The sequence below is a fragment of the Lathamus discolor genome, chromosome 4 (assembly GCF_037157495.1).
Source record: "Lathamus discolor isolate bLatDis1 chromosome 4, bLatDis1.hap1, whole genome shotgun sequence".
Classification (NCBI taxonomy): domain Eukaryota; kingdom Metazoa; phylum Chordata; class Aves; order Psittaciformes; family Psittacidae; genus Lathamus; species Lathamus discolor.
In genome coordinates, this window is record NC_088887.1 from 33,387,554 (window position 1) to 33,414,485 (window position 26,932).

The 26,932-nt window shown below is 41.2% G+C and overlaps 1 protein-coding gene across 3 annotated transcripts in view; it reads right to left on the reverse strand.

Moving 5' to 3' along the window:
* The window catches only part of ERG (ETS transcription factor ERG), a 146,287-nt gene that overhangs the window by 97,993 nt on the left and 21,362 nt on the right, over positions 1 to 26,932 (reverse strand). For all 3 annotated transcript variants that reach the window (XM_065676959.1, XM_065676962.1, XM_065676960.1), the window contains exon 2: positions 9,769 to 9,856. In XM_065676959.1, coding sequence (XP_065533031.1) covers positions 9,769 to 9,807 — 39 coding nt within the window. In that variant the 5' untranslated portion in view covers positions 9,808 to 9,856. The remainder of the gene's footprint in view (positions 1 to 9,768; positions 9,857 to 26,932) is intronic.

A 26,932-nucleotide genomic window follows, 5' to 3' on the forward strand; every position in this document is an offset into this window, starting at 1 on the left:
TGCTTTGGTTTGAATTATTAGCAATTTAAAAATCAATCTTGCAGTTAAATGCTTAATGATATAATTGCTTCTGTTGCCTAAATTTGTTTAGTTTGTACTTTTTTAGTATGTAATAACTGAAAGTATATTTTCCTCTGTCCAAGTTAATAACTTCTCTGCAATGGCTGACATGCTCTTAGCCGACTGGCTGCTGGTCTGGGACAACTCAGACAGAATTGGAAAGATTTTCTGAACCTATAACTAGGAATAAGTGGCTTCCCTTAACTGAATGAATCTGAGTTCTCAGATGGCCTCCACTTAAGTTTTAAACCTTTTTTTGTTCATTCTGTGCTCATTCTGAGGGCCTCTTAGTCTAAGTGTTGGGCAGAAAATCTCTGCTGTCCCACACCTGGACACATGTGCCAGCTGGGTCTGTGCCATGCAGCACGCAGTGCTCTGTAGCCCCAAGTGTCTTCAGACATCACCCGCGGTCCTGACACACAAATCTCTGTCCCACCCTGCCATCCAGAGATATCAACCCAGGTTTGGGGCATGGCTGCTCCTGCATGGCCTGCCATCTGCTCCCTACATTCCAAAGGATTACTACACTTGTGTAAAATGTCATCTTGATCTGATTATATTCCTTTTGGATTTGGAGCTGGCTTATTTTGAAAAGCCTGGGTGTAGCCCTAGTCCTCTGTTACATATTGAAGATACGGCACGTAGGTGGAATTCAGCCCGTATAATGAAGAGCTACCTACCAAGTCCCCCTGAGCTTAATGTACTCTGAGTCCCCATGTAAGCAGTGGAAAGATACTGGTGCTCACCAAGGACAATTCGCCCCTTCCCAATATAGGTCTCCCCTATTTTTTAAACAGGGGACCCAGAAACTGATTAAACTAAATACCAACCAAAAAGCATGTAAAGTTAGGTGAGTGTTTCATCCAGCATACCCTCAGGCTCTCCCATTAAAATCTTCCGTTTTAATGTTATCCCGCCTTATCCTATTTTTCCTCCCCATATGTCATGAAGCAAGTGTTACCATTCGTAATGCCAGGCGCCATGGCAGAGCAGAAAACATAAGAAAACAGAGGTCAAAAGGGTTGCACAAAGCTCTCTTTCCTATTCCCAGCTGTTCTCTTAAGGACAGCAGCAACAACGTTTGATGCATGTTCGTATTTCTCCTGCAGTGAGACTGCCATTGATTTCAGCCAACATACCGCACTGCTCCTTCTGACACCTACCCAAGAAGCGCAGGCAGCGCGCGGCCCATGGGCTGGCCATGCTGGACACAGGATTTCTCACGTTTGCAGGATTCCTCCTGCATTATTCACAGCCCTGACATGCCAGGTTTCTGGGTTCTTGGAAAATCTCTATATGTGACCAAGGCAGTATGGACAAATAATTATGTCAGCTCACCCTGGAAGGCTCACAGCACATTGCAGACTTATCTACCTCCTTTCGAATGCTACTTTGCTGAATTTGAAGTAGCAGGTTACAGTATCCTACCAAACCTTTACTGCTCTGCAAGGATGTGATAATGACTGCAATCAAGTTTCTATTTGGTAGGTAATCACATATATATATGGAATATACAATGCATATGCCAAACACTCTTTGCAGGCCTCAGCAGCAGAATAAATTGATCCCTTTCATGTCACCAAAAAAGCATTAGAAGCAACAGAAGTACTGGCCTAGGGATGTAGGGGATGTAATACAGTAAAACTCAACCACACTGAATTCAGCCACCTGGTAAATATGTAAGTAACACTTGGGTTTTTGCAGGCTATTAGGCAGCAAAAATCCTGTATTTCGGAGAATGACCTGCTAGTGAATGGAGCACACTGTAGAGCCTGTTGGGAACAGAGCTTGCTAGTAAGTCAGATGTGGGACTGTAGGGGAACAGCAGTCATCCTGTCATCCTTTCTGTTCTTCTAGGGCAAAAAAGGACAGGATGAACTTTCTGATAAACAAAATTGCACCAAGAACATACATATGGTATAGGGTCAGTTTCCTTTTCTAATGAAACATGCCGGGATGTACCCAAATATTAGCTACCGACTTGAGCCAAAGAAGTCACAACAGGAGCTGGAATTGTCTTGGGAAAGAAGACTAAGAGTCTGAAAATGTCCTACAGAATAATGGGCAAAGACTTACAGCATATGATAAAACAGCAAGTTCGTGGAAAGTATCCAATCAAATGCCCATAACTTCACGAGGTAACGTCTGTATTAAAAATCTAAAGAAGGGGATTAAACAACACATCAGCAAAAGATGTCAACTTTGAGACACCAACGGGATTGGTGAAATAATCCAAAAGGGACTTGAGGAGACTAGAACATGGGCTGGAAATGATGAAATAAGATTTCAGATTTAAGGAGCTAGGTTGTCAGTACAAGTATTTGATATGAGATTTTTAAGGGGGGGAGAGGAAGGGGGTAGGCAAGGGAGGAAGAGTAAGAGAGGTAAGAGATCCCTTTTGGAGCAGACGAAACACACACCAAGCCCAGGAGAAGCCTCTCTCCCTGTCTGTAGTCTACTGGAACAAGAGCCCCTGGAGTATGCCCTTTAGCTCTAGAAGGCATTATCAGAAGGATAACAATGTGGTGATTCGTGACCAGCCAACAAGTACAGCTGGAGGCAGGGCTGAATGCAGCTACAGTGCTGAGGTGGGGAAGGCTGCCTGGCCCCCATCACCTGAAACAGGCTGTGACCAGAACTAATGAGGACAGGCTGTAGGATGCTTGGCAACCTCCTGTGAGCACTCTCTATAAATCTCCCTCTTCAGGAAGGTGAGGAGGAACAAAAGTACTGTGAAATTAAGGAGTTTGGATCTGTGCAGAGCAGATACAAAAAAGCTGGTTAAAGAGGGGAGCAGGGTGGCTGAATATGAAAAGATTCTTCACAATAATGAGTCATGGGGAGTAATGTCTCAAGAAAGGTTAAACATGACCCATTGTTTGGGATATTTGTAACCAGACCTAGGGAAAATGAAAATGTACATTAAACAGTAATCTCTGACTGACTGGGAGATAATCTCTACACTTCTTTAGCATTTGCACTAGGATATTCCTGGGCAGGTTGTTTCTGTAACCACTTGTCAAAGAAGGAGGAGACTGCCATTACAGCCTCTCAGAGTCCCAAGGCTGCCCAAGTACCACACTGGTGGAGCTCCCAAGGCAGACTTTCTTGCACCGCTTCCCTTCATCACTCTCACTGTGGCCACATGCAAAAGGCAGGGCCTTGGAGGCATGTAGTCCTGCATGGACGCAGGCATGTGGAGTTGCTGGCCCTGTCTATTGGGATATCCAGGAGCTAAGGACCACCTACTTTGGTAGTGGCTTGAGAGAGATTTACAGGCAGCAAAACAAGCCTGAGACGTGGGAGCCCTCAGTCCCAACCCAGACTCTTTAGCAGAGGAAGAAGTGGAGGAATCTTATTTTGAAGTTTCTCTGAAGCCTAACTCATTGTTCTGTACCTGTCTGTCTTGCCTGTTCTTCCCAACTTCTTGCAACTTCTCCCCACCCTCATCTTGCCACTCTGGCTCTAGTTTCCATGACCACCAATTTTTTGATTTCTACCCATCAGTAGTAGTAATGTCCAGACTTTTAATGATCTGGCAAGCTGCAGAAATGAGATTTAAACACATCTGACTCCACATAACAAAGAGTTAGCATAAAGCATATACATCAGCCGAAGCATTGAAAATGCATTTGGTACTCTTTAGTTTGCTCTTTCCTGCTTATGGAAAAAGATAATTTTTGTTTAAAAATGGCTTCACTTAAGGAATTATCCGTGCCATTAGTCCCCAGAACAATAGAGATTAAAGTCTCTAAACCATCCCCTATCAAAACAACATACTTTTCTTTGAACATGTCATTAACACTGTTTTCCATCTGGCTGTTGGCAGCAATCTTGGATTTGCTCCGAAATCCTGAAAGTTCATTAATTATAGCACACAGAAGCCATTATCTCTCTTTTCCTTTAGCAAGGAGGTATTTGCTCAGGCAGAGAGAAGAGGTAAAGTTCAAGAGAAAAGGAAAAAAAACACCTTTACTCATATAAATTCTATGACAATCATTTGGTTGCAGGCCAGAATTATAAATTTCTGAAAAGTAAATCACAAATTCTGCTTATCAGGAGATTCTATCATTCAAATACAGTAGTGATTCTGGCATTGTTACAGGTACCTGATGTATGCTGACAGGAGATGGAAATAATGCATCAGATTTTTAAGCCTGCTGGTTTGGGGCCGTGCTGAATGAGTGCTAGCGTGGAGGAGTGTCAGCCACATTCACGATAAACTCAGTTTCTTTATTTTATGAGGAACCCAGAGTAAACCATAGCTATCATTCAAACAAGACTTAGCAACTATGATCCAGCTAGCATAATTAGTAAGAAATTGAAACAGTGGTGTTACCCTGTCAGTACAAAAGGAGAGGAAGAGCTTTTAAAGTTTTACCAGAATAATGAATGAAGTACGCAGTGAGGGGTAAGCAAAGGGGATGGGACTTACAGCTACTCAGCTTTGGGGACTGCTGATACTGATGCTTTTCACATCTGTCACCAAGGGACATTTGTAACCCATGAGATGACAGCCTGCATGCAGCAGTTATACCAGAGCAGCTGTCAGGCAGCAAGTTTGCAGCCCAGATAACTCACAGTAGCTTGTTCACCTCTGTGCACTGGCGCTAAAGGCACTTTCTCATGCCTAAAGGCCTTTGCAGGCAATACGTCCATGGGGTGATCACCAGTTCTTAGCTGTAGGAGGTTTGGCTCATTAGCCAACAACTATCAGGAGGAGTTATTCCATATTTTTTTGGAGGGGATGGAAGTATGTTATCAAATTGACTCCAGTGGTGACATACAGTGATACAGTAGCATTACATACTCCATATGGATTGCCTACTAAACTATGCTGCAATGTGTCTGCCATTAGCTTACTTCACATGTGACTTCGGGCAAAGCCCTTTGCATCTTTGGCTTAGATTTCCATGCTCTCACTCTTAGCTGAGCTGCCCAAATATAATTTTATAAGCAATGAAAAAAGTGCTTTAGCAATGCAAAGAATCCACAAAGACTAGGCTCCTAGCTTAGTCGAGACTCTAAAAAGAGGTGGGAGGAAAAGCCTGGCTTTATCCTCCTTATCCTAGAGGATAATAGTAATTCTATCCTCCTTCCCTTCTTGTCCCCCTTGCCTATTCAGGCAGAGACTGTATTGTGCATACAAAATTCACAGCATAATGAAGTCTTGGATCCTATTTAGAGGCTCTACAATTCCAGGAAAAATAACAGATTATATCAGACCCAGACTATGCTCCTTAATGAATAATACCAGTTAAAAAAAAACCCCAAACCAAACCAAACCAAATCAAAACAAAAAACAAACAGATTTAACTATAACACAACAGATTAGGTCCATCCAGCAGCATCTTTAAACTGCCACAATTTGAAATCCAACATACTCTTTGGCCAACAAAGGAGCTCTAGGATCAGGTTTTGTAGTATTTCCAATGACAATATAGGATGATGTGCATGGAAACATGCATATGCCACCCAATTAATAGGCCAGGCACATAAGTGCTAAATATAGGAGTAGTTTTCAGAAACAGCTATGGAGTAATTCTTCTATTTCTTCTGAGAAACCAGGTTTTTCTTCACTGTAATATTAGGTATAGCCTTCAGATTTAGTACCCCTATTTTATAGATTCAGAGGCAACAATCTCTAGTTACATCCACAGAACAAATAAGGTTTTACAAATACAAACCAGCAGAATTTGGCTCAAAGTGCTTGATGCCCGTTTATAAAAATTGTCCTCTTTGCTTAAGCTCTCTGGGACATAAAGTGTTCCTGTTCTTCAACTTCCAGAAGGCAAAGGCATCTATGGTATCTGCAAGCACCGCTGTTCAGCTGCTGCCATTCACCTGTCTCTTCAGTCTCCCCATATCTCAAAACCGTTACGAAGGAACAGAGAAATCGGACCATCTACATATACACAGATCAAATCTTCCAGGTTACACACCATTTCTGATAAATACAGTAATTTCTTACAAGCCATAACCACGACTCTTTTTTCCTCTCCTAGTGAGGGGCAAAGGAATAGCGGTAACTCATATTTTCCTGAGAAATGGTTCCACAAAATCCCCATACAGTGATGGCAAAAGCTAAATAAAGTCACACAAGCCTTTGATCTTTGCAAGTAAGGCTGCAGAAAGCAGATTTTAACCCTTAAAAAAATTAAAAGTCTTACTGAATAGTAAGTATTCACAAAGCATAAATCACTAAGAAAAAAAATCATGCAAAGCTCAGGTAGCATTTGCACAGTGTTTCCGTGGCTGCTGTTGTAAGAACTAGTTTGATGAGTAACAGAACAAAAATAACACATTAAAACCTGTGTAAACGACAGTCAGCCTTGCCCATACAAACGTGTATTTCTAGAAGCGACCCTTGCTGTACATAGGATAGAGATCAACTTTGGCTGTCATGAGAACAGTGTTTGAAAACTTCTGTGGTGACAAAAGGACCTTCATCCCCTGACACCATAAACAAAATTCTTATTATTATGCTTAATATTGAATTCTTTTTTAGCTCCCAATTAAAACAATAGCCCCTTTCAGTGGCATAGGCAGGGTTAGAGGTGGAGGACAGAGCTGTTTGTGAAGTCCTGCCTACAAACTCCTCCCCAGTATGCAGACTCTTTAGAGGAAACCCATTCTGGAAGAGTGAGAGAATACACAAAGCTCAGTATAAACGTGAGCATCTTGTACTCAAGCTCTTTCAACTACCAAAAACTGCCCCAAAATAATTTTTTCATTCTAATTAGGGATACTGGATAGCAAGAATTAATTTGTCTTGCTTTAAATCAAGTTAACTCTTCTTTTCTTAACAGTTTGCCAGTAATCCAAACTAATGAAACTATTTTGAGCCTTAGGAGTAGCAAATCTTACTAAACTAAGGTGCTGATCTCACAAACCACTGGGGGCACACTGAACTTTATTCATGTGAGTTGTCTTTCTTATTTCAGCCCTCTCGCAAGCACTAAATGTGTAAAACTGATCAAAAATGAGGGTCAAAATTCCCCACATTTTGCTGAACTGGAACTAAAAGTCCTTTTTTTCTCATCCACATCAAACGTTTCTTTCCTTCACACTTGCGCAAAACGTGAGACTGTGACTGAAGTGAAAACTGTACATTAGGGAGCAACAGGAACATGAGTTCATTGTATCAATTATGGATGCTTCATTCAAGCTGAAGAATGTAAAGTTTAATCTTTAGTAGCTATGGAATGAAGCTGCCCAACCGGAATGAAGACATACACATTGAGACTTCCAAAACATTTTCCCAAAATTGGACAGGATCTGCCTGGGTGTTGGAATTTGGCTCTTATCATTTCTCATTCAGGAATGGAGCACAAAACCTGTGAGTGGTTACATTTTCTTCTGGTAGTGGGAAAGGCTGTTTTCAGAATAGCACACATAAAAATTCACATAAATGCAAATGAAATCACCCTTTCTGCAAGAAAGATGTCTCTGAATATTCATTTTCCCATATTCATGTCTCTTTCACATTAATTTTCTGCACATGTTCAGGCAGAAAAACTGAAATCTTAAAATCTGTCAAATCTTAATAACAGACACTTCCTAGAAAGCAGTCTTCAATGTTACAGCTCTAAATGTGCATGAATGAGGCTGTGTCTGCTTATTTGAGCAAACAGAAGAAGCAATACCATATGACTATCCGATGCAGTACAGTTAATTAAACAAAACCATACCAAGGATGACTGTAATGAACTCAGTCTGTCCCTACTATATCACCACAGCAATGAGAGAAAGAAAAGGCTGTCACACCAAATAGTCTTTCCCACATCCCACGCACTATACTTTTTCATGTCTTATTCTTAAGACCATAGATATGTCCACTCTTAAAGCCAGAACAGAGCATCCATGGTGGCTTTCTGAAGAATGTGTTTAGACTGAAGTGGACCCTAATGACATGACATAAACAGAAATGTGAAGGATTTGATATCTAGTTGGCTAGCTTTCCTATCCCAAACACAGTATTAAAGTTATTGCCTTCTTCACACCCTTTTCAATGTAAGAGCAACTTCTGTGTGATGATCTGCTGAAAAAAGGCTTCTAAAAATTCCCTTGAACACAGCATTACAGAGATTTTTAAGAGGCTCTCGTTTACATGCTGTAATAAGATGCACTGCCCAGCTCTGCCCTCTCAAACTCTATCTCCCATGGTTAAAAACCCCAGCTACTTCAGACACCAGTTTTCGAAGAAAGCATGAAAGTGAGTTCTTCTTAATGTTATTTCTGGTACCACAGACATGCAGCATGAAGAGGTACTAAATCCCCTTCAAATTTTTGAAGTCTTACTGGTTGAAATCCAGGTGACGAGACATGTTGAAGCAAGACTGCTTATGGGGGGAGTGTGTGCGCTTTTCTGCTCTTTCCATAAAAACAACTGAGGACCAGAAGGCTGTGAAAGTGCTGGGTTTTGGAGAGAGGGAAGGCATGAGCTCTCCCACTGCTGCCAATCATCTTAGTATCTAAACACAATCCAAAAATGTTGCAGGAAGATACAGAGTGGTTCTTTCATTCACTACCCTTTCATAGGAAAAAATGAGTTGTTTAAAATAATATTTCATTTTTTTTCAGTTAAATATAAGTTGTAAAATTAAGTTTTTCTGTAGGGAGCTGGTAGATAGAAATCAACTGAAAAGAAACTCCATGAAAGAAGATGAGAAATTGGAGAAAATGTAACCTCAAGAAAAGACAGAAAGATAGAGAAAAAGGCAGTCAGAAAGAATAAAAGAAAACTTTTGACTTACAGCCCACTTAACATGGCTGATCTATTTATTTAATTACAACAATCTTGTAACACCAGCAGTATCTTCAGATGGCAAAATCCATGTGAATGAGAAGCATGCAGTTTGTATATAAGGATCAGATGGCTCTTCCCACCTAAGACATTGCTATACAAGTGTCTTTTTACTTTGCAAAATAGAATTACTGTTCTTCTCTAGAAGCAGTCAGGTAACTGTTTCCAGACAAAACCTCTAGATGATGAAATAGTGAGTCAGGAATAGTGACCCCCAAATCAGTCACTTTGCGAGGCTCAGATGTTGTTTATGTACAATACCCCAAAATGCCTTGTTTTTAGCAACACAACATTAGCTGCACCTGCTAAGGCTAGCAGGTTCCTAATCTTCACTGAAGAATGATAGGAAAAGCACAGCAACATAAGTAATAGCAACAATACCAGAAAGAACAGTATGCCGCCTTCTGAGACGCGGCAGAACAATGTGTTTTTTAAGGCAATAGCACAGCTCAATATCTGTTCTCCCATGATTTACAGAAAATCATGCACCGAATCTTTTCAATCTTTGCCTTTGAATTGTTGCATTATGCTCATTTTCGTTCTCCAATTCAAGTTAATGTTTGCCACTGGCTTCCATGGCACAGAACCGGGGACATATGAATTTAGTATTTTTCAAGTGGGTGTATTTTATCAAGCGTACTAAATATTAAAGGGACCATCGAGGGGTTTTAACTTTAGAAGAACTTATCCTTAAAATCTCCACATACTTCAGAGCATGTCAGTACAGGTGTCAGCAACAAAGTCTGCAGGACTGACTCAGACAATAACATATAAATATTGAGCAATGAAAGAGCCAATTTTGTGCAGTAGCACAATTTATAAACATGCAAGAAAATCTATGGTATGTATACATATTCTTTAATCTTATGACTCTGAGGACTCACAATAAACAGGAAACTAACCTTGATGTGAGCTGCTGGATCTGGGACAGTCTGAATCATGTCCTTTAACAGGCCAATGTGTTTACCAGGAGCTCAGATCCCAAGGCAGCTGCATAAGCAAAGAAACAGAAGTCATATGATTATATTTTAAAAGCTTATTTTCAATAGAAATCTCTTATCTTTTTATAGACTGATAAGCATCTTTGCTTCCCCAGCCCTGCTTGAGGACCACTACAGTTGAAACTCCAAGGTGTTTCTGTTTCTGTACCATCTGTTTAGCATGTATTTTATACAGGAGAAAACAGTTGGCCCTGAAATTCTCCAGGAAAATTGGTCTTTATCTGTAATTCAGGATTTTCCCAAAATAAGAACTTTGGGATGTGCTCTGCCCTGCACAGCCCCATTATTCACTCAAGATACCAGGAATTTCCACAATCCCTTCTTCCAAACTTAGAAATATACAGCAGGATTGGAACAGATCTGGAACTGATATAAATAAATATCATTTCACTGAAGTTGTGCCCATTTACAAGAGCTGCAAATCTCATCCATCCGCTCAATTAACATCACTTCAGAGCATGAATCTTCTGGGATCCCTTATCCATGTCCGGTCATAAAATACCAACGGGTTTGGGCAGGCAGGGTGCATTTGTCTGTACGTGCAAGGGTGGGTGACCATTACAACAATTTAATAACAATATGCACTATAAATAGAGTACTGCTGAGTAAACAGAACATCAAATAACTGCTACAAAACTGAGATTGACAAGTCAAGGAACTAGAAAGCATGGAAAAATGTAGGAATGTGGATATCATTTGAAGTAATCTGGCTTTTTCTGCATTCTCCCTAAAAGCCTGGAAATTCCCATTTCTCATGCAAGAGGTTTCCTTTTGCCCATGACCCTGAACTTCTTTCATGTTTTAAAGCAGTAAGCCACTATCAGAAAAAAAAATTCTTTTTCCTCAGCATTGGCTATTTTATTTCATTATCTGTCCTCACATCTACACTAGCTTACAAATCAAATTGCAGATAGCTTTTACCTGTTCACTCAGGAGAAATATTGATAAGGTGACTAACATGGAGTTGCAGCTTGCCCCAGAAGCAGTCTTCATGATACAAGGGAACCATCTATAAACTGTGGCACTACACAGTGCAATTAAAGTTAGATCTTGGTACACTTCCCCCATACTACTTAGAAAAGCCAGCTTTTTGTACCCCTGTCAAATCCATGAAAACTAAGTACTTAATTTGATGGCCTATTACAGAAACCCCAAAACAGACTAAATTCCCATTTTCCTCAGCTACCTGTGAGTATCAAATGTAATACTGATGTAATGGTTTTAATAGAAGATTTTTCTTTCCATAGACTTAAATGTCTTCAAAAGCAACAGACACTTGTTTTGGTAAAAGCAAACTTTCAACAGCAATGCTGTTCAGATTTAAGTCATATAGAAACACTAACAGCACTGACAGGCCTTTCAGTTCTTTTCCTCCCTTCTCTAGTAAATCCACGCCTGCCATGTTATTCATTGGATTTATGGGATTCGTATTTTAAGCTTTCAAAACATCATGCACAGGATCTGGAAGCTACTAAATTTCATTTAAACTGTACAGAAAAATATTTTGAACCCAGTGTTAGATCATGTTTTCACAGTTCACATACTTTCATCACTGTCTTGCCGTAACGGTACCTCACCCCCACCAAAGAAGCTCACCCAGGCAAGTGGGCACTTGTGCCTCATCAGTGTCTATTTCTGTCTCTCTAAGTCTTTGCTCAGTGTGCAAGTATGTGCTGTGTCTCTCCTCCCTACTGATGTATTTTACTCCATCAACCCAGGTCTCAGAAGAGAGGTGGGTTTAGATACAATTCAGGAAACAACTTCCCCCAACAATTAGACACAGAGCAGGGGCTCCGATGCTTCTTGCAGAGCTGGTTACCTCCACCCCTTTCTGTCCCCCCAGAATGCTGCTTGTACCCTGTCCTGAAGCCTGTCCCCTTACCAGGACCAACTACATGCCACCTCGCATTGTGGTGAAGATGGAGCATGCACGACTCCTAGCCTTCTACAGCCGCTGAGCTGGGAACACCTGACAGTGCTGCAGGGATTTCTGCCTCCCCTGAGCTCTCCCTGCCTGGGTGGTTCACCCAACAAAAGCAGGATTTTGTGCTTAGGAAGCTATTGGTGTGTAAGAGAAGTTGTTTGAGCTACGCCAGGCCCATTCTTCTCGCATCTTTTCCCCAAGAAGATGGATTCTTTATAGAAGAGAAAATGACGGACGACATTTGCAAAACAGTTGCCAACTCTACACCACATGGTATGGGAATCGAAGGCAAGCAAATGTTAGTCAATATGAGTTGGAAAGATGCATATGCAACTGTTCTGGCTACTTGACTTTTCCCCATACTGCTGTGTAGCAGCGACCCTAAAAGGGAGAATTCTGCTTTAAACACAACCTTTGGCATTCTGTTCTTTTTCACCTGGATATTCATCTATAACTACTCTAAACTAGGACATGTTCTAGTTTGCAAAAAGCATGACTTTTGCCCCTTTACTTCTGGAAATCATTGTTAAAAATGCTTTTCTTGCCTTTTCCAAGCAGAAATGTAATTTTAATTATTTCAGCTCCACCTTTACTGCCTGGAATTGGAAGCTTCCAGACATCTGGTACTAACTTGCTGAACCAGATGGTATTTATTGCCAGAACCTCCCCCACCCCCAGCCCAGATTTCATGCTGGTCATGTCTGTGCTTGACAGTTTGTCACAGGGTCTACACGTGGCTGTAGATTTTGCCATGCATCCACTGGCTAGCATGACTCTAATGTAAGAACCAAAATGACACTAAATCCTGGTTTACGGAGACATCTCTTTTCAGGAAATCGAAGCAAGGAAATGATAACACAAACTGAAAGCAAAGCACTTCATTAAGTGCCTTCCTGATTTAGGGCTTAGCCCTGGAAGGATATATTTGTAGCCATAAAGAGCAGAGAAACATCAGCAGTCCTCCTGGCAGCACCCAAAGGATGGGCCCTCCTGCTGCTCCTGCTGGTGTGTGGCCAGATGCAAGTCCATCATATGATTGAAAAGGAAACAGGCCCTGTCGCATAACAGGAAACCTGCCCACCACGTAAAACAAATAATAGGTCATTAGGTCAGTATAACCAGTGGGACTGTGCATACCTGGTCACCCAGCCGGAGCTGCAGAGCTGCTGTGGGCTGCAGAGCAGCATGGACAGGCAAGAAATGGCTTCTCGATGGAGTTGGAGTGTATGTGCACTCCCACCAAGTGAAAAGAAGCTGTGTTTTAGTTATATGTGGGGACAGAGCATGTACTGAGCATGCCCCAAGGGCGCTGGGAGAGGAGGCACCAGAGGAAAAGCAGGAGACTGCTGGGACAGTAGACCATGCTCACATGCCCTGCCAATATCCTCAAGAAGAGAGGGTAGCTGGCACATGTTGTGGACAGTACTAATTACTCACAACAGGATATGGCTTTTGGTACTGGTTTCCATCCCCTAGCCCATTGAAAGTATGATACAAGAACAACAGCAAGAGTAGCAATGTTGCTCATGAGACAGGAGACACAAAATCCTCTCCGATGTTCAGGACAGATTAAAATATCAAGATAAACCCATGTTATTTTATGAGACCAGTCAGCACTGGGGATGCCTGTGCTACCCCACACAGGAGGACACAGATAAGCAAAGGAGTCTGTTGTCTTTCTGTGCACACATGCATACAACCCAGGTTTTTGGAGTTATGTAAATACATCAAAGGGTCACAGAATTATGTACAGCTTTGGAGTTCACCAGATGTGATTACATTGTTTTTCCTTTTCATAGTTGTATCCAAAGGATTAGACTTTTTAGTGTACACATATACTGCCAAATTACTGAGAAGCTGAATATCCCCTCTATATGGGGGGGGAAGCACACACACCTCTCTCATATATTTTCACACTCATGTCACCTTGCAGACAGGTATGTAGTTCCATTTTCCATAATTTGGCATTCTATGCTCACCTAAATAAAGAAAGCAGGTTCCTCGTGATGTGTCCTACACCCTGCATTAAAGCCCTGTGAGAGAGCATGGCCGGGCACTCAGCTTTGGAAAAAGGCTCCAGGCAAAACTCGCAGCGAAGCAATGCCCACATGGAGCACAGCTTGGCTGCAGCAAATAAAGAAACATGGCCCATGCTGCTGCTCTGCCAGGGATGAATGCAGCCCGAGATACTTATACACAAAGAATGCTTTTCAAAATACACCCACAGTGTGCATCCGATACCAGAAAATGAAGGGCTGATTAATCAATGGCAAATGAGATGCCAGAATTGCTGGGTAAAACCAAGTACGATATGAAATGGTTACCCGAGCACCGGCTGCATGAGAGAGAGCAGCACCAATGTTCTGCCTTGCAGGACAGCGGCTCTCATCAAAGAGCCCTGTGTCACTACTGCTGAGACACTAAGGGCCTGCGCTTTACAAATGTGTGAATGTTAGCACGAAAAGCTATGAATGGCACACAGCACTGGAGAGTTACACACACACAGACACACACACACACACTCTGCTACAATGACTAATACAGAGTGGCATTGCAGTGAATTTCTACCAGCGTGACTTTAGGATGTTTACCATTACTCACAGGAGGTGAATCCCTGAACAGTTATGCAGACTATCCCAAGTGAGTGCCAGCAGGACTTTCAGACCCCTCATACTGTCATGCAACGGTACTTATCACATATTTTATAAGAACTGATGCTTCTCAGCTGTTGGAGAACTTCTGAGACATCCATTTCTTGATTGATTTTTCAGGAAATCTCTTTTTGTGCATCTGGGTCCTACCAGCACTGGTGATAGTGTGTAAGAGAGAGAAAGGTTGTGATAGTCAAAAGGAAGAAGGACTATAAGCCTGTGCTCAGTGCTGTGTAGAAACAGCGTAAGCTCTTACGTCTGTAGCTTAGAGCTGCACTTCTTTGGTAGATGAATGCCTCAGATGTGATTTTCAGATTTCTGTGATTTGTGGACACCTAAAATCATTCCAGTTATGGTGAGAACCCTTGTATAGCAAATTTAAGCCAAACTTAGGCTTACTGCACTTTAGAATTAATCTACAAATCTGAGGAGCCACAAGGACCATTAACTGAAAACCAGTGTGCAATAATTCATTTCCCTGGCACTGTTGCTGTTTTATTCCTATCATACGGCTTTACTGAAATTAAGTCATTAAATTATTGAGCTCCTTAAATTAAGTCTTTAACAGGACTAGGAAAAGAAGAGGTGAAATCCTCATCCACTGATTATCCACAGTTTATTAACTGGACTTTTGCCACTGTTTGAAGCAGGCCAGTAATTCATGCACCCTGCGTTAGCTGATCTGTGCAAAACTCAGGAGCAGAAGATTGTTACAAGTATGCAATTTGGACACTGCTGAACAATCAGAACAAGAGCTTCTTGCACAGCATGGACCTGTAAGCTTATGCCTCCCCTTCCATAGTACTTCCACGTTTAGAAGAAGTTACTGTAGAGGAAGCTCCTACCGGTACCCGAGCTTTGCCATGGACCTTGAGGGGAGCCCTGCCAGGAGCTGGGGCAGACCATGCCCCACTCTGCACTGCAGATGTGGGGGAAATGTCTCGAAGAGCAAAACCCAGTAGTACCCAGTGAAGAAGAACTGAAGTGCCCAGAACTGAAGTCACAGGAGTGTTTACAATTCAACATTTATAAACCAGGGCTCTCATGAGCAGACTCTGAAATAGCAACTCTTCCAACCTGGGGCCAATATGGACAGTTGGCTATTACATAGCAGAGCTGCTTGACATGGCCTTAAAGCTTTTGTGTTTAACTCGTAGTTAGGTATAACCACTTCAGGTTTTGTTTGGGGTTGGTATTTTATTTTCCTGCTTTTGTTGTAACCTTTCTGCATTTTAACAGCCTCAACAATAAAACCCTGAGGAAAGATCCTGCTGCACTCACAAAACGCTGCTTATTGCCAAGGCAGCTCACCTGAAGTCAGTGTGTATTTGCTGTTTGGTTAAAACTTCACAACTGCAGGGGGATAACATGAATAAAACAACACTAAAGCGCAAGAAAACCAAAATAGGAAAAGATGTGTCCATCCACCTCTCTACAACTTTCCATTGTCAATGAAAACTTTTTGTACTTATCCAGTTCTTGCAAGACTGAAATAAATAGGTGCGTTGTGCACCATCCAATGTGCTTAGCTGCAGGAGTGAAGTGTTGGAAAGTGGCATTGGTTGGTAGAGTAGTAAATTAGGATTAATAGATCTGGGATAGGAGAGGTTCCTAACCTGTGAATCTAGTACACTTCTGTACTTAAGAACACATTAAATAAGTGGTAACTTCTTTAGAAGCAATTTAAATAGAAGAATAACTCACTGATAATTTTCCAGTTACATCTCCTTGATAGTTTTTAATAATGTGCCATTATTTGTTTAAAAATATCAGTGGGAAAAACAACAGCTGAGTGGGGCTGGTTGGTGGATGGGTTTGAATTCTGGCAGCTAGAAATGTAAACATTTTACACTTTTCTTCTCCTGGAAATAAAGTAAACTCCACTGCCCAGCCCTCCTCCTGAAAGGCCTCCTGAGGCTCTGGTTTTATGACCAGCTCACGCTGATAAGTTCTCCCTCACACAATGTTAACACTATTTCTGTCAGTCAGATCAGAGCGCTGGTCTAACTGGCAGCAAATCACCTTTATGATGGGACTCCCTTCCAACAGCCCAGGTTCTCCAACGTAGCAAGTCATGGTGCTCTGGAGTAACACACAGCAGGAGGGAACCTGTACCAGCTCGGGGTGGTGGGTACATAAGGCTTGCCTCTGTTGGCAGTGGACATGGGCTTGGCGTGGTTCAAGCTGACCGTGAAACCACAACTTGAATAATATCAAGCAAGTCAGTAACTGAAGAATATGCCATGTTTTACCACCTGTTTGTGAAGGCACAGATGTCTGGGGCTTACAGTTAGCTCTATACTAATAGCAATACTCCAGGTCTGTGAGGGTAAATGGATGCATCTATCTTAAGATACGTCTATGCCATCTGTGTCTTTGTCTGTCTCTCCTGGAGTTCATCAAAACTGAAGCTGGAAGAAGGATATTCTTTTAAAATACGTATCTAATCTGCATTCATTTTTCTTGGAGGCATCAATCCTCCTACAGGGAAAGGACAGAAAATGTTCCCCCCCTCCTTCCCTTTGGATGCGGACCTGGTGGAGAAGGCACATTTCCCTGCTACCACCCAAAAGTATCTGTGCAGCTACTGCTTATCTCACGTTCCAGCCCATGATCTCATGGGAGGATACAGCCCTAAATTAGCTCATTTACAGTAGGAACTTTAGACTACAGCCAAAAATATTTGTTTTTATTAGTACTCCCTATATAGTACGCCTCTGAACAATAACTTTTTCAATTTATTTTTCTGGCGAATTACCATGTTCTTATTCAGAGCAATAATGAGGATTATATATCAATGTGGAATGCAGAGCAGCTATTCCTGAAACTCCCAAATGCATATAAAAGAGTTTGGAATTCCCCAAACTCTATCTCTTCAGTCCAGGCCACTTACAAATGTGGTTAACATGAATGAAGTAATATCTTCAGAAAGGAAGGAGACTTTTGAGTCACGTCTGACACATTTAACTACACCGACCGCTTTCCGTAGCTCATGGTTTTGACTGTCTTAATACCATGCAGGGGTGTTTGATAATGATTACTCCCTGATGCTTATCCTGTTACAGGATACTTATACACATGCACAGGGTAAGAAGAGGAGAGTTAATGAATGAATTCAAGACTGTGCTCTCCAAATGCAAAACCACAGAGGTCACCAGAAAAGGTCCCATATCAAGTCAAACTGCTGCTTGGTGTACTTTGCTGCCTTTTGGTTTCATGCTAGAGCTGCCTTGTTGGATTTAAGCATTTAACTATTCAAACTCAGTTCAACTCCATGCTTAACAGTACGTGTCCACCAGTCAGCTCTGCAAGAGCAAAATACATGGCCACAGAGTAACTACCACGTAATTTCTGCCTGGAGATTATAACAGTGGACCCTAGTGCTCTACAGAAATATGGCTTTCTGAAGAAAAACAGGATGACAACAGCAGAGATATATGGTGACAAATAGTAATTTCTAATTTACATTCATTCCACTGTTAAAGGCCAAGCCTCTTTCAAACATTTTAACTGATGATCCACTTAAAACTGCATCTGTGGAAAGATATGCTCACTGTTATCGAAAGAATTAATAACAAATTACTCTGAGGATGAAGTCACAAGCTAAGGAAAATTAGTATCTCCTTCTGAAAAAGAAAAGCAAATGAAAGTATCTTAGAAAGTGAAACAACAAGATCCAGTTCAATAACAGCAAATTACATATCAATCTCCCTTGGGACATGTTACCAGCTCCCTCAGCGCTTCCTTGGCCATTGCCCCTTGGACTTTAAGACCATTTGTTTGAGAAAGATTTGCGGATTACCCAGTGCTGGCATTCTACACTTAGTTCAGGTGCCTGAACTTTCTAGGTCAGAATTAGCTGTGAGAACCTTAAGGACAGATGATGTACAGGAGATTAGACTAGATGCTCTAGCTGCCCTCTAGCTGTCAAAAATGCCTCTAAGTTTGTTCACAAGAGATCTGTTTCTAGTAAGCCCATGGATTCTTGCTAGGCAAGAATCAGTGTAAGTTTTGCACCACACACAGCATTTGGGTGAGACATTCATATTTTCAAACACATGTAAGCATCTAGTACAAACTGATGGAATATACCTAATCAGCAGAAAGCAGCAGTATTTCTAAAAACTCACAAATAATTGTGTGAACCCCTCACAGATCTTTCAAGAATAACTGCTTGATTAAATTTGCATAACAGAAATTGCATGCACCATGTGCTTTCAATAATTACGGAGTACATTAGACTAATATATTATTTACTGTAGATTATCCAACAGTTCTGCCAAACCTAGAAAAGTCCTGAACTGTTACAGTTAAAAACAATATTTAAAATCTGAAGAATCTTAAATTAGATTTTTGGGGGGAAATTAAGTGTAATGCCACTTAGCTTAGAAATATACTAGCAAGAAATGAAAAATAGTTAACATTTTCTCTGTTTTCAATAAATTTCTTCGGTTGTCATACCAAGAAACATATATGCTGTTCAGGAACAGAATGTACTGGCAACAAATCTGTTGCATGCAAACGCTTACTTTGGGGATGCAAGAAATGTCTCAGTAATATGTACTGGGAAGTTGTCCTCCTTTTTCTCCCACTAGGTTTCTCGGAGGGGGCTTCTCGTTCTAATTGAGGAAAATCTTTGTTTTAATTCACATTAAAAGCATGTTAATGTGCATTTTAAACAGTAAAATGTGCATTTTAAACAGTAAAATGCACATTGTGCTGTCTTTTTCCTGTGTGTATGGACTCTTGTTGGTCCAGGGTGCTGCAAGAGGAGAGGCAACTATGTGTCCTGGGGAACTCACCCATGAGACAGCTCAATTGAATGCCCTCTTTGCAGCTATCTCCAAGCATCAGTGGGAAAAAATTGCTGTAGTTACCCAGCCGCCTCCTGTACACCCCAGTCATGACCCATCAACCTTTTTCTTTTCCTGTGGCACCTCACTGTGGGGCTCCCGGTGCCAAATTCGCTCAGCTGCCCATTGACTGCTTCCACCAATGAAGCAGGAAATGCTGCGCCTGCAGGGAGAGCAAAGATCACATCAAGCCTTAAGGTGGGCTTGATAAGAACTTTTCTGAAGAAAGACAAATCAAAAGCAGACTGTTTGAATGTAAACTACGTGGCACAGCCACTCACTGAAGTCTACTGACAATCCTTATCACAGAGAAAAAGCCCACAAAGATTTGGGCGCATCCAAGCCATTAGCTTTGTTGACCTAAGTTGTTCCAGGGAGTGTGAGATACGGTCCCATGTGTGGAAATTTTCCACAAGGAGGCCTGACCTAGCCATGGATACTCACTGAAAGTGAAACAACACTTGCCCAAATAGTCAGATGAGGCGTCTGAACTGTATTTCTTCAGCACAGCTTTGTTTTCAAAGACATTTGTGGTGCCTGCTTCGCTTCTACAGCCATGTACGGGCAACCCCTGCATCAGCAAAAAAGTGGGGATAAGCTCACGGGATGTCAGCATCAGAAAGAATGGGTAAGCGCTCTATTTAGGGATAAGCAAAACATGACAGAGAGGGTGATGGTGGATGACCATTAATAACCCCTTGCAGGATTTCTCTTGCTTTGAAACTCCACCCTAAGAATGGTAAAGGCGCTCCACGAGGAACGATATTAACCCAACCAACACGACCAGCAACACCATTTTTATCCTAGAGTATGCTTAAGACAAAGTGTAAACACATCTAGTGATCCTTCTGCAGCATATCAGTAAATTAGTAAATTCCGCCAGCCTCCAGTGGAAATGATCATTTGACTACAAAACAAAACTAAGGAGTCTTTGAAGTTCTTCTGACCAATTTTCCTTTACGCTACTAAACGCTTTTTATTCCTTTTGTATGTCCTTGGCATAAAATCCTTTTTTTCTATTGGTTTAATGTCTCTTTTTACTTGTGGCACTTTCATTTCAGATGTTGTGAAGTAAAAGAAAAAAAACAGGAACAGCTGTATAAACATGAGGTATTTAAGAAATAAAGTGACTTCCATTAAGTGTTGACTTGCCCTGCAAAAAGGGCTTCAAAAGAACATATCAGAAAGGCTGGCACTTCCACTGCAACTTGAATCTTGCTTTATCAATAACAAATGATAAAGCATTATAAAAATAGAAATACAAATTATCCTTAGCAAGAAAGTACCTTGGAAGGATATAAGTCATCTTCAATAATGCTTTGATTTGTGACCTTCACAGCTTTGTTTTTCTTTTTATTTCAAATGCATTTGAAGAATGTCTATAAATAGCTAATACTGACTGAATGTATAATTTTAGGGTCTTTTTTTCAGCATCTGGATTTGGCAGTAGTTTGCTAGATGAAACACAGACCTGTCACTTGTGAAACTATAAAGTCTAAAGTTAAGTGTTTAGAAAAATAATATTTGGTGGATCTAAATATGTTTCCTAATAGTGAGTGTAAAGCTGTAGCTTAACATTTACAGCACATTATTGAACCTGTGCTCAGCAAAGATGCAAATTTGACTTAGAAATATAAAGAAACGAATTTCACACAGAAAAGATACTCATTAAGGTCAACCAAAAACTCATAGTATGTTTTTTTCTCCATATTGCAAAGGAAATGTTTGTATTCCTCTTCACACACTATTTAAAAACAGAGTGAAGAGGCACGCATTTAGCTCATCAGTTCTGATTACACAGAGGCAAAAAGTGCAGCAAAAGTAGCACATGGGGTTTTGCACGTGGATAAATGCAAGAAACATTAACAATTATGATGTATTTTCTTTAGAGCTGGAGAACAAAAGTGATTGCGGGGTTAGGGAAGGCTTCACTAACCTGGTGTGCTTTTCCAGCAGAACCTTGGAAAGCCCCAGTGTAATTAAGAGTTACAGATGCAACCACCTCTGCACTTTGGAAGTAGTTTCACCGAAGGAAACAGCACTAGTTTTAATGTATAAAGACATGAATAGGCCTTTGCAAGGATAAGGCTGCAGTTATCTTCTTGCTTAGATTCAAAATCAGGACTTAATGCAACAAATACAGCTTATCGACCAGATTTTCCATAGATGTAATAGGAAGTTTGGGAATGGGATACAGGAGGATTTTCTTAAGCAGTGGGGCCCTTCATACTTAGTTATTCTGTAATCAGTTGGTTTTATTGACATACGGTGTACAGATGGGCTTATACATAGCTGTAGGAATACGGCCAAAGTTTATTATCTTACTACATTTATTGCCATGCCTTCTATCAAGACGTTTCACAAAAGCACACAACTAGCACAGGACTCAATTCCATTTACATTAAACAGCAAAACTATCACAGATTTCAGCCATGCAGGATCAGACTCCCACCACTATATGGGCACAAACACGTGTTTCACCCACTTCTGAAGGGGTTTGTACCAGGAAGGAAGCAGCAACTCTGATACCAGAGAATGCTGCTGCAGAAACCTGCTAATTCCCAGAACCAGCAGAAATAGATGGCAATTTTAAGAGATAGGAATATTTCAGATTGTTTCTTTAGGAAGGGAAGGCCAAATAATGCCTTGACCCTACAACACTGGTACATTTTGGATGGTATTTGAGGGCTGCTACCTTTGCATGGGAATTTAATGCACATTGCCTGCACCCCAGACTGGGCATCACTCTTTACTTTGGTTCAGCCATACATAAGATACCTTGTCACCACAGACCTAACCTGAAATGGTTTAGCTCTCAAGAAAAGGTTCTTCCAGTATTTTTGTAATCAAAGCTTTTCATTTGTTCTCTTTCTCGAAAGCAACAGATCCCATCTCAAATTCTCCTGCTAAAAAATGATGAGACAGACACGTAACAACTGTGAGACTTCATGGTGTTCAAAACCCAACTGTAGAATCCAAATTTAGAGTACATTTTACATTCCTCTACACATTTGTTTGGATTTCAGTCACTCTTCCTCAAAGGTGCAACCTTAAGCAAGACCCATCAGTATGTTTGAATACAACAGACAATCCCCTTTCTTTTTTTCCTCCTGCCCTCACCACCACTCTATACATTTCCCCAGCTCCCACAACACCTAGGAACTGCTCGCGGGTTTTTGCAGTGTTTATGTCTGAAATATTCCTAATTTCCAGGTCTCAGTCCCACTCCTATGTTCAGTGAGAGCAGACAAGTATTTCCAAAACTTATTCAACCTTTTCCAATATTTTTTTCTTCCAAATCCCCACTGACTTTTCTGTGCTTATTCTGACCAGTTCCAAAACCCATCAACAGTACTGATGGTGATGTGAGCATGTGGCTTTTGTGTCAGCTACAGAGTTGCTGTCAACAGACAGCATATCCAGTGGGACTTCAAACACAGCGCTGCCCTGAGGTCTCCGGTATGGTGAACTCCAAACCCACCACGGAGATCTAGCAAAGGAGAACTAATTTAGATGGCAGAGACTACCAAAATAACTGTGGTGTTGAACTGTGATCCTTTAAACTGCTCTCTGTTTGACACAAAGTGTAGGCTGAGTTTTACCTCTCCTTGTATCTTCTTAATATGGTCCTCCAGAAACCCTTCCTACTCCACGAGAATGGAAACTCCCCACAAGATAACACAAATGCAGAAGACAGCAAACAGTACCAAGTTCATCTCCACCTGCCAGAGCACACAAGAAAATCCCACCTCATGCTGGGAGAAGATGCTGTACTCAATTGGCAGTGCTCCCTGCAGCACCTCCATGTTCATATGGTGGAGGTAAGCTCTGGGGCAGGAGAACCACAGAACAACCACGGTTGGATGGGACATGTGCAGTCATTGGGTCCAACCTCTGCCCAAAGCAGGACCAATTACAGCAGGTTTCTCAGGAGCCTGCCTGGTTGAGCTCTGAATATGTCCCAGGCCAGAACTACACCACTGTTCTGGCCACCCATTCCAGTGCGTGGCCACCCTTCCAGCAATTATTCTTTTTTCCAGCCGCACTTTCCACTGTTGCAACTTAAACAGCAATCCTTTGGACTTTTGCTGCACACCTCTGAGCATAGTGTAGCTCCATCTTCTCTATACCTTCCCGTTACACAGCAAAGGACTGCACGTTACATAGCAAAAGACTGCAATGGTATTATTTTTTTTCTATCCTGCAAATTCTGGACCTTTTTCATCCATGCTTTTGATCACTTGCTCAGTGTTACACTGGCTTGCTACAATAGTATGGTACTAGGGCAGTTCTGTTCAGTGAAGCAAGAGATTTCATATCCATCCTTGTGGACGTGCCTGTAGCTGTGTGTAGTGTTACAAGTGAAGGCATTATTTCAAGGGTATATGAACCTTTATAAAGGGAAGTCAGGATCCGTTTCATTTTTGAGGGTCAAATAGGCATTGCAGGTCTCTCATACTGACTACATATCAAAATTCCTTTTGGCCATTCTCCAGTAAATTAAAAAGAATAGGCATGTAGCAGTATGTTCTTCAAACCATTGGCTTGCCATGTCACAACCAATGTATAATCATAGCTTCAGTAAATATTCAAAGCCCTGGCATGGTTCTAAAAGCTCATTTTGTGTTCTCCAAAATTATCAACCATTAGAAAAAGTCATATATGTCAGTATTAAAGAGCTGGTTTAGACATGTTAGCATGTAGATTAAGATTTATGTTTTCTGTAACATCAGTCTTGCATTTCCTTTGAACAAATGTACTCCTAAAAGAAAAATAAATAAATAAATAAAAGGCAAGCTCAAGTTCAAAGAATTTAACTGAGTGATGCAAAATATTTCCCTTAAATGTAGATCCAATTTCTTCCACCTTTTTATGTGCCAGGTGTGTATAAATATCAACTACAAGATCTATAACAGCAACAACTCTGCTTTGTCTGTAGAATTTAAAGAGTAAAGCACTATTCTTTACACCCCAAGCTTTGACTCATCTTTGCACAACCTGCTAATGACACATAGTTGGGAAGAAAAGGAAACAAATCAGCACTGTCACTTCCACTGTCTTTGATGCTTGAAGTTGCAATGTGCCATAATTTTAAACACAGCAACTGGGAAGTTTACTTTTTGTGTGTTTGCAGGACTGGTTGTATATTATTCATGTGCTTCATCTTCAAGCAGCTCATACCTTGCAGAGGAACCCCTTGGGTGGCTAACTGACTCACTTTCATATATGGACTACAAAGTTCAAAGGCCCAGATCCTGCTCAGTTCCCATTCGTGTCAGTGGGCTGCAGATTTGACCTGAGCTAATATGGAAATGACAATGAAGGAGAGAGCACTCCAAGACTGGTCAATACACAGAAATGAGGAAATCAAAAAAAGGAAACAAATTCCATTGTCACAGAAGTATGTGCACGGCAGGGAATGTTAACTAGGATGGTATTAGCAATGGGTATGATGCTCTTCCTTTATGCTATACAGAAATTGTGCACATTTCCTAAGGACTCAGTGGTTCACATGAATTTGTTCTAAAGAGCTGGGTTTTGAGTGCCAGATAACTTAAAAACTACTCAGGATTTCCCCCAGACAATGTCACAACACCTCTGATCATATAACATTAATTCTATCTGCCTCAGTTAACTGGCCCCAAAATCCTTTTTCTCCTCTCCTTGCAGAAAAGCAGGAGGAGACAAGAGCTGGAGTTTTCACAAGTGAACAGTGACTCGAAAATCTTCATCCCGCTTTGTGAGGTCTGTAGGGCAGCTGGGGACTCACATAATACCATCTCAGGGAGACCATTGTCACCACCAATGGAAAAATAATATGTTCCAAATATCTTCCCTTTTCTACTGGCCACAGATTGTAGTCCCGATGGACTTTAATGGAGACAAAACACCCTTCACAGGGGTTCTGCTTAGCTGGGACTAAGCAGGGCACTGTAGTCAGGAGGCAAGGAACAATTAGGCCTACTTTATATTTGTGAAACAATTAGTCATTAATTAGGCCAGTTTCACATTTGGAAAAGGGGAATAGCTTTAATTAGAGTGGAATTATATCCCTCAGACAGACTTCAGAGAGAACTCTAATGGCAGGATGCAAACTATAAAGTCTGCCAGGCTTTTACAGCATTTAATAGCTTATGGAGCATATTGTAAGTATACAGACCTTTCAGTATGTATAACAACCATCTGCAACAAAACCCCAGGTCTCTGCCAGGATCAGAACTACTAAATGGGGGGAAAAAAAGTATTTTAAAACAGTAACCAAATCCCCAGCTGGGATCCAGCATCTTCGTAACTACATTTGGGCAGCTTTCCTCCCTGATCTACAAACTTATTTTTTCCCATGGAATTCTTGCCACAGAATATCAAGAAAACATGAAATGCCACTTCAAGAGATAAATATTTAATGTCTAGCTACAAAGTATAGTTTTTCCTCTCAGTCATACTTTTGTTTAGCTATTAACTACAGAAAGGGTCTGCACATGAACTTGCATCTAAATAAGTAAAATGAATTTAATTGATGCCTTCTGTTACTCATACTGGGGCTGAAAATGGGTGTTGGTCTCAACATAAAAGTTCCTCTGAGCTGCAATTGTTCTGCAGCTAAGTTCCATTGACTTAGTTTAAAACCCCTTATACAGGGATAAACATCAAATCTACCATTGCAAGCTGTGGGATCACTCCGATAGAGTACAGAAAGAACTGTCTTTGAGACAGGACAATACAGTGAAATATATTTACTTAAAAATATAAGCATATTCCCATCCCAGTAGGTTCTCCTCTACCTTGTGCTACAGCCCAAACTTCGTGGGAGCACACTCCAAGGGACATGCAACGGGATAGTCAAAAGCGCAATGAGCCTTTTAACGGCTCCTTTTGGCAACATTTTTCTTTACATAAATAATTAGACATTTGCTGTAGCAAGGATTAGCATGGCTGTGTCCTACTTTCCATATGTTTCAACCATGGGGCTACAGTTTTTTTCAATCTATGCCTAAACATTTTACCCAAGAAAGGACCCACTCCTGCAGAGGGGAGGGAAACCGAACTGACAGCACCCTTTAATGCTATAACAAGGATATCCCAAACAGGAATATCCCATTTTACATATGCACTCTACTTAAATCACAGTAGGGATTTGAACTGAGGTTTGGGGGTTTCAGAAAACCCTGAAAAATGCATTTCCATGGACCAGCAAGGGAATGAAATTTGTAAACTTGTAAGGATGAAACAGGAAGAGCTTGGGGACAACGCTTCCAATAGTCAGATCCATAGCAGTGCTGAGGAAGCATGGAGAAGAAAAAACTATTATCCTAACTGCATTAAAACATGATTGTGGACACCCACCCAGTGCTGTGCAAGTCTGTGAAACAAATGAAAGGGATTTAAAAATAATAATTTGGGCTTAGGAACAAGAACTATTTACAGAGAACTTCCTGCCCCTATCAGTGCTCCCTCTTCTCATCTCAACTGTGGAAAAATGTGATACTTCTTGTAACTGAAGCTCAAATTATCCAGGACTACAGATTTAAACCAACACCTTAGGTACCAGTTACAAGCTTATTGGAAACTAACAAAGGTGATGCCCCAGCCCCCCCCCAGGCAGCAACCTCTTCCTGCAAGCACTCATACAAATTACA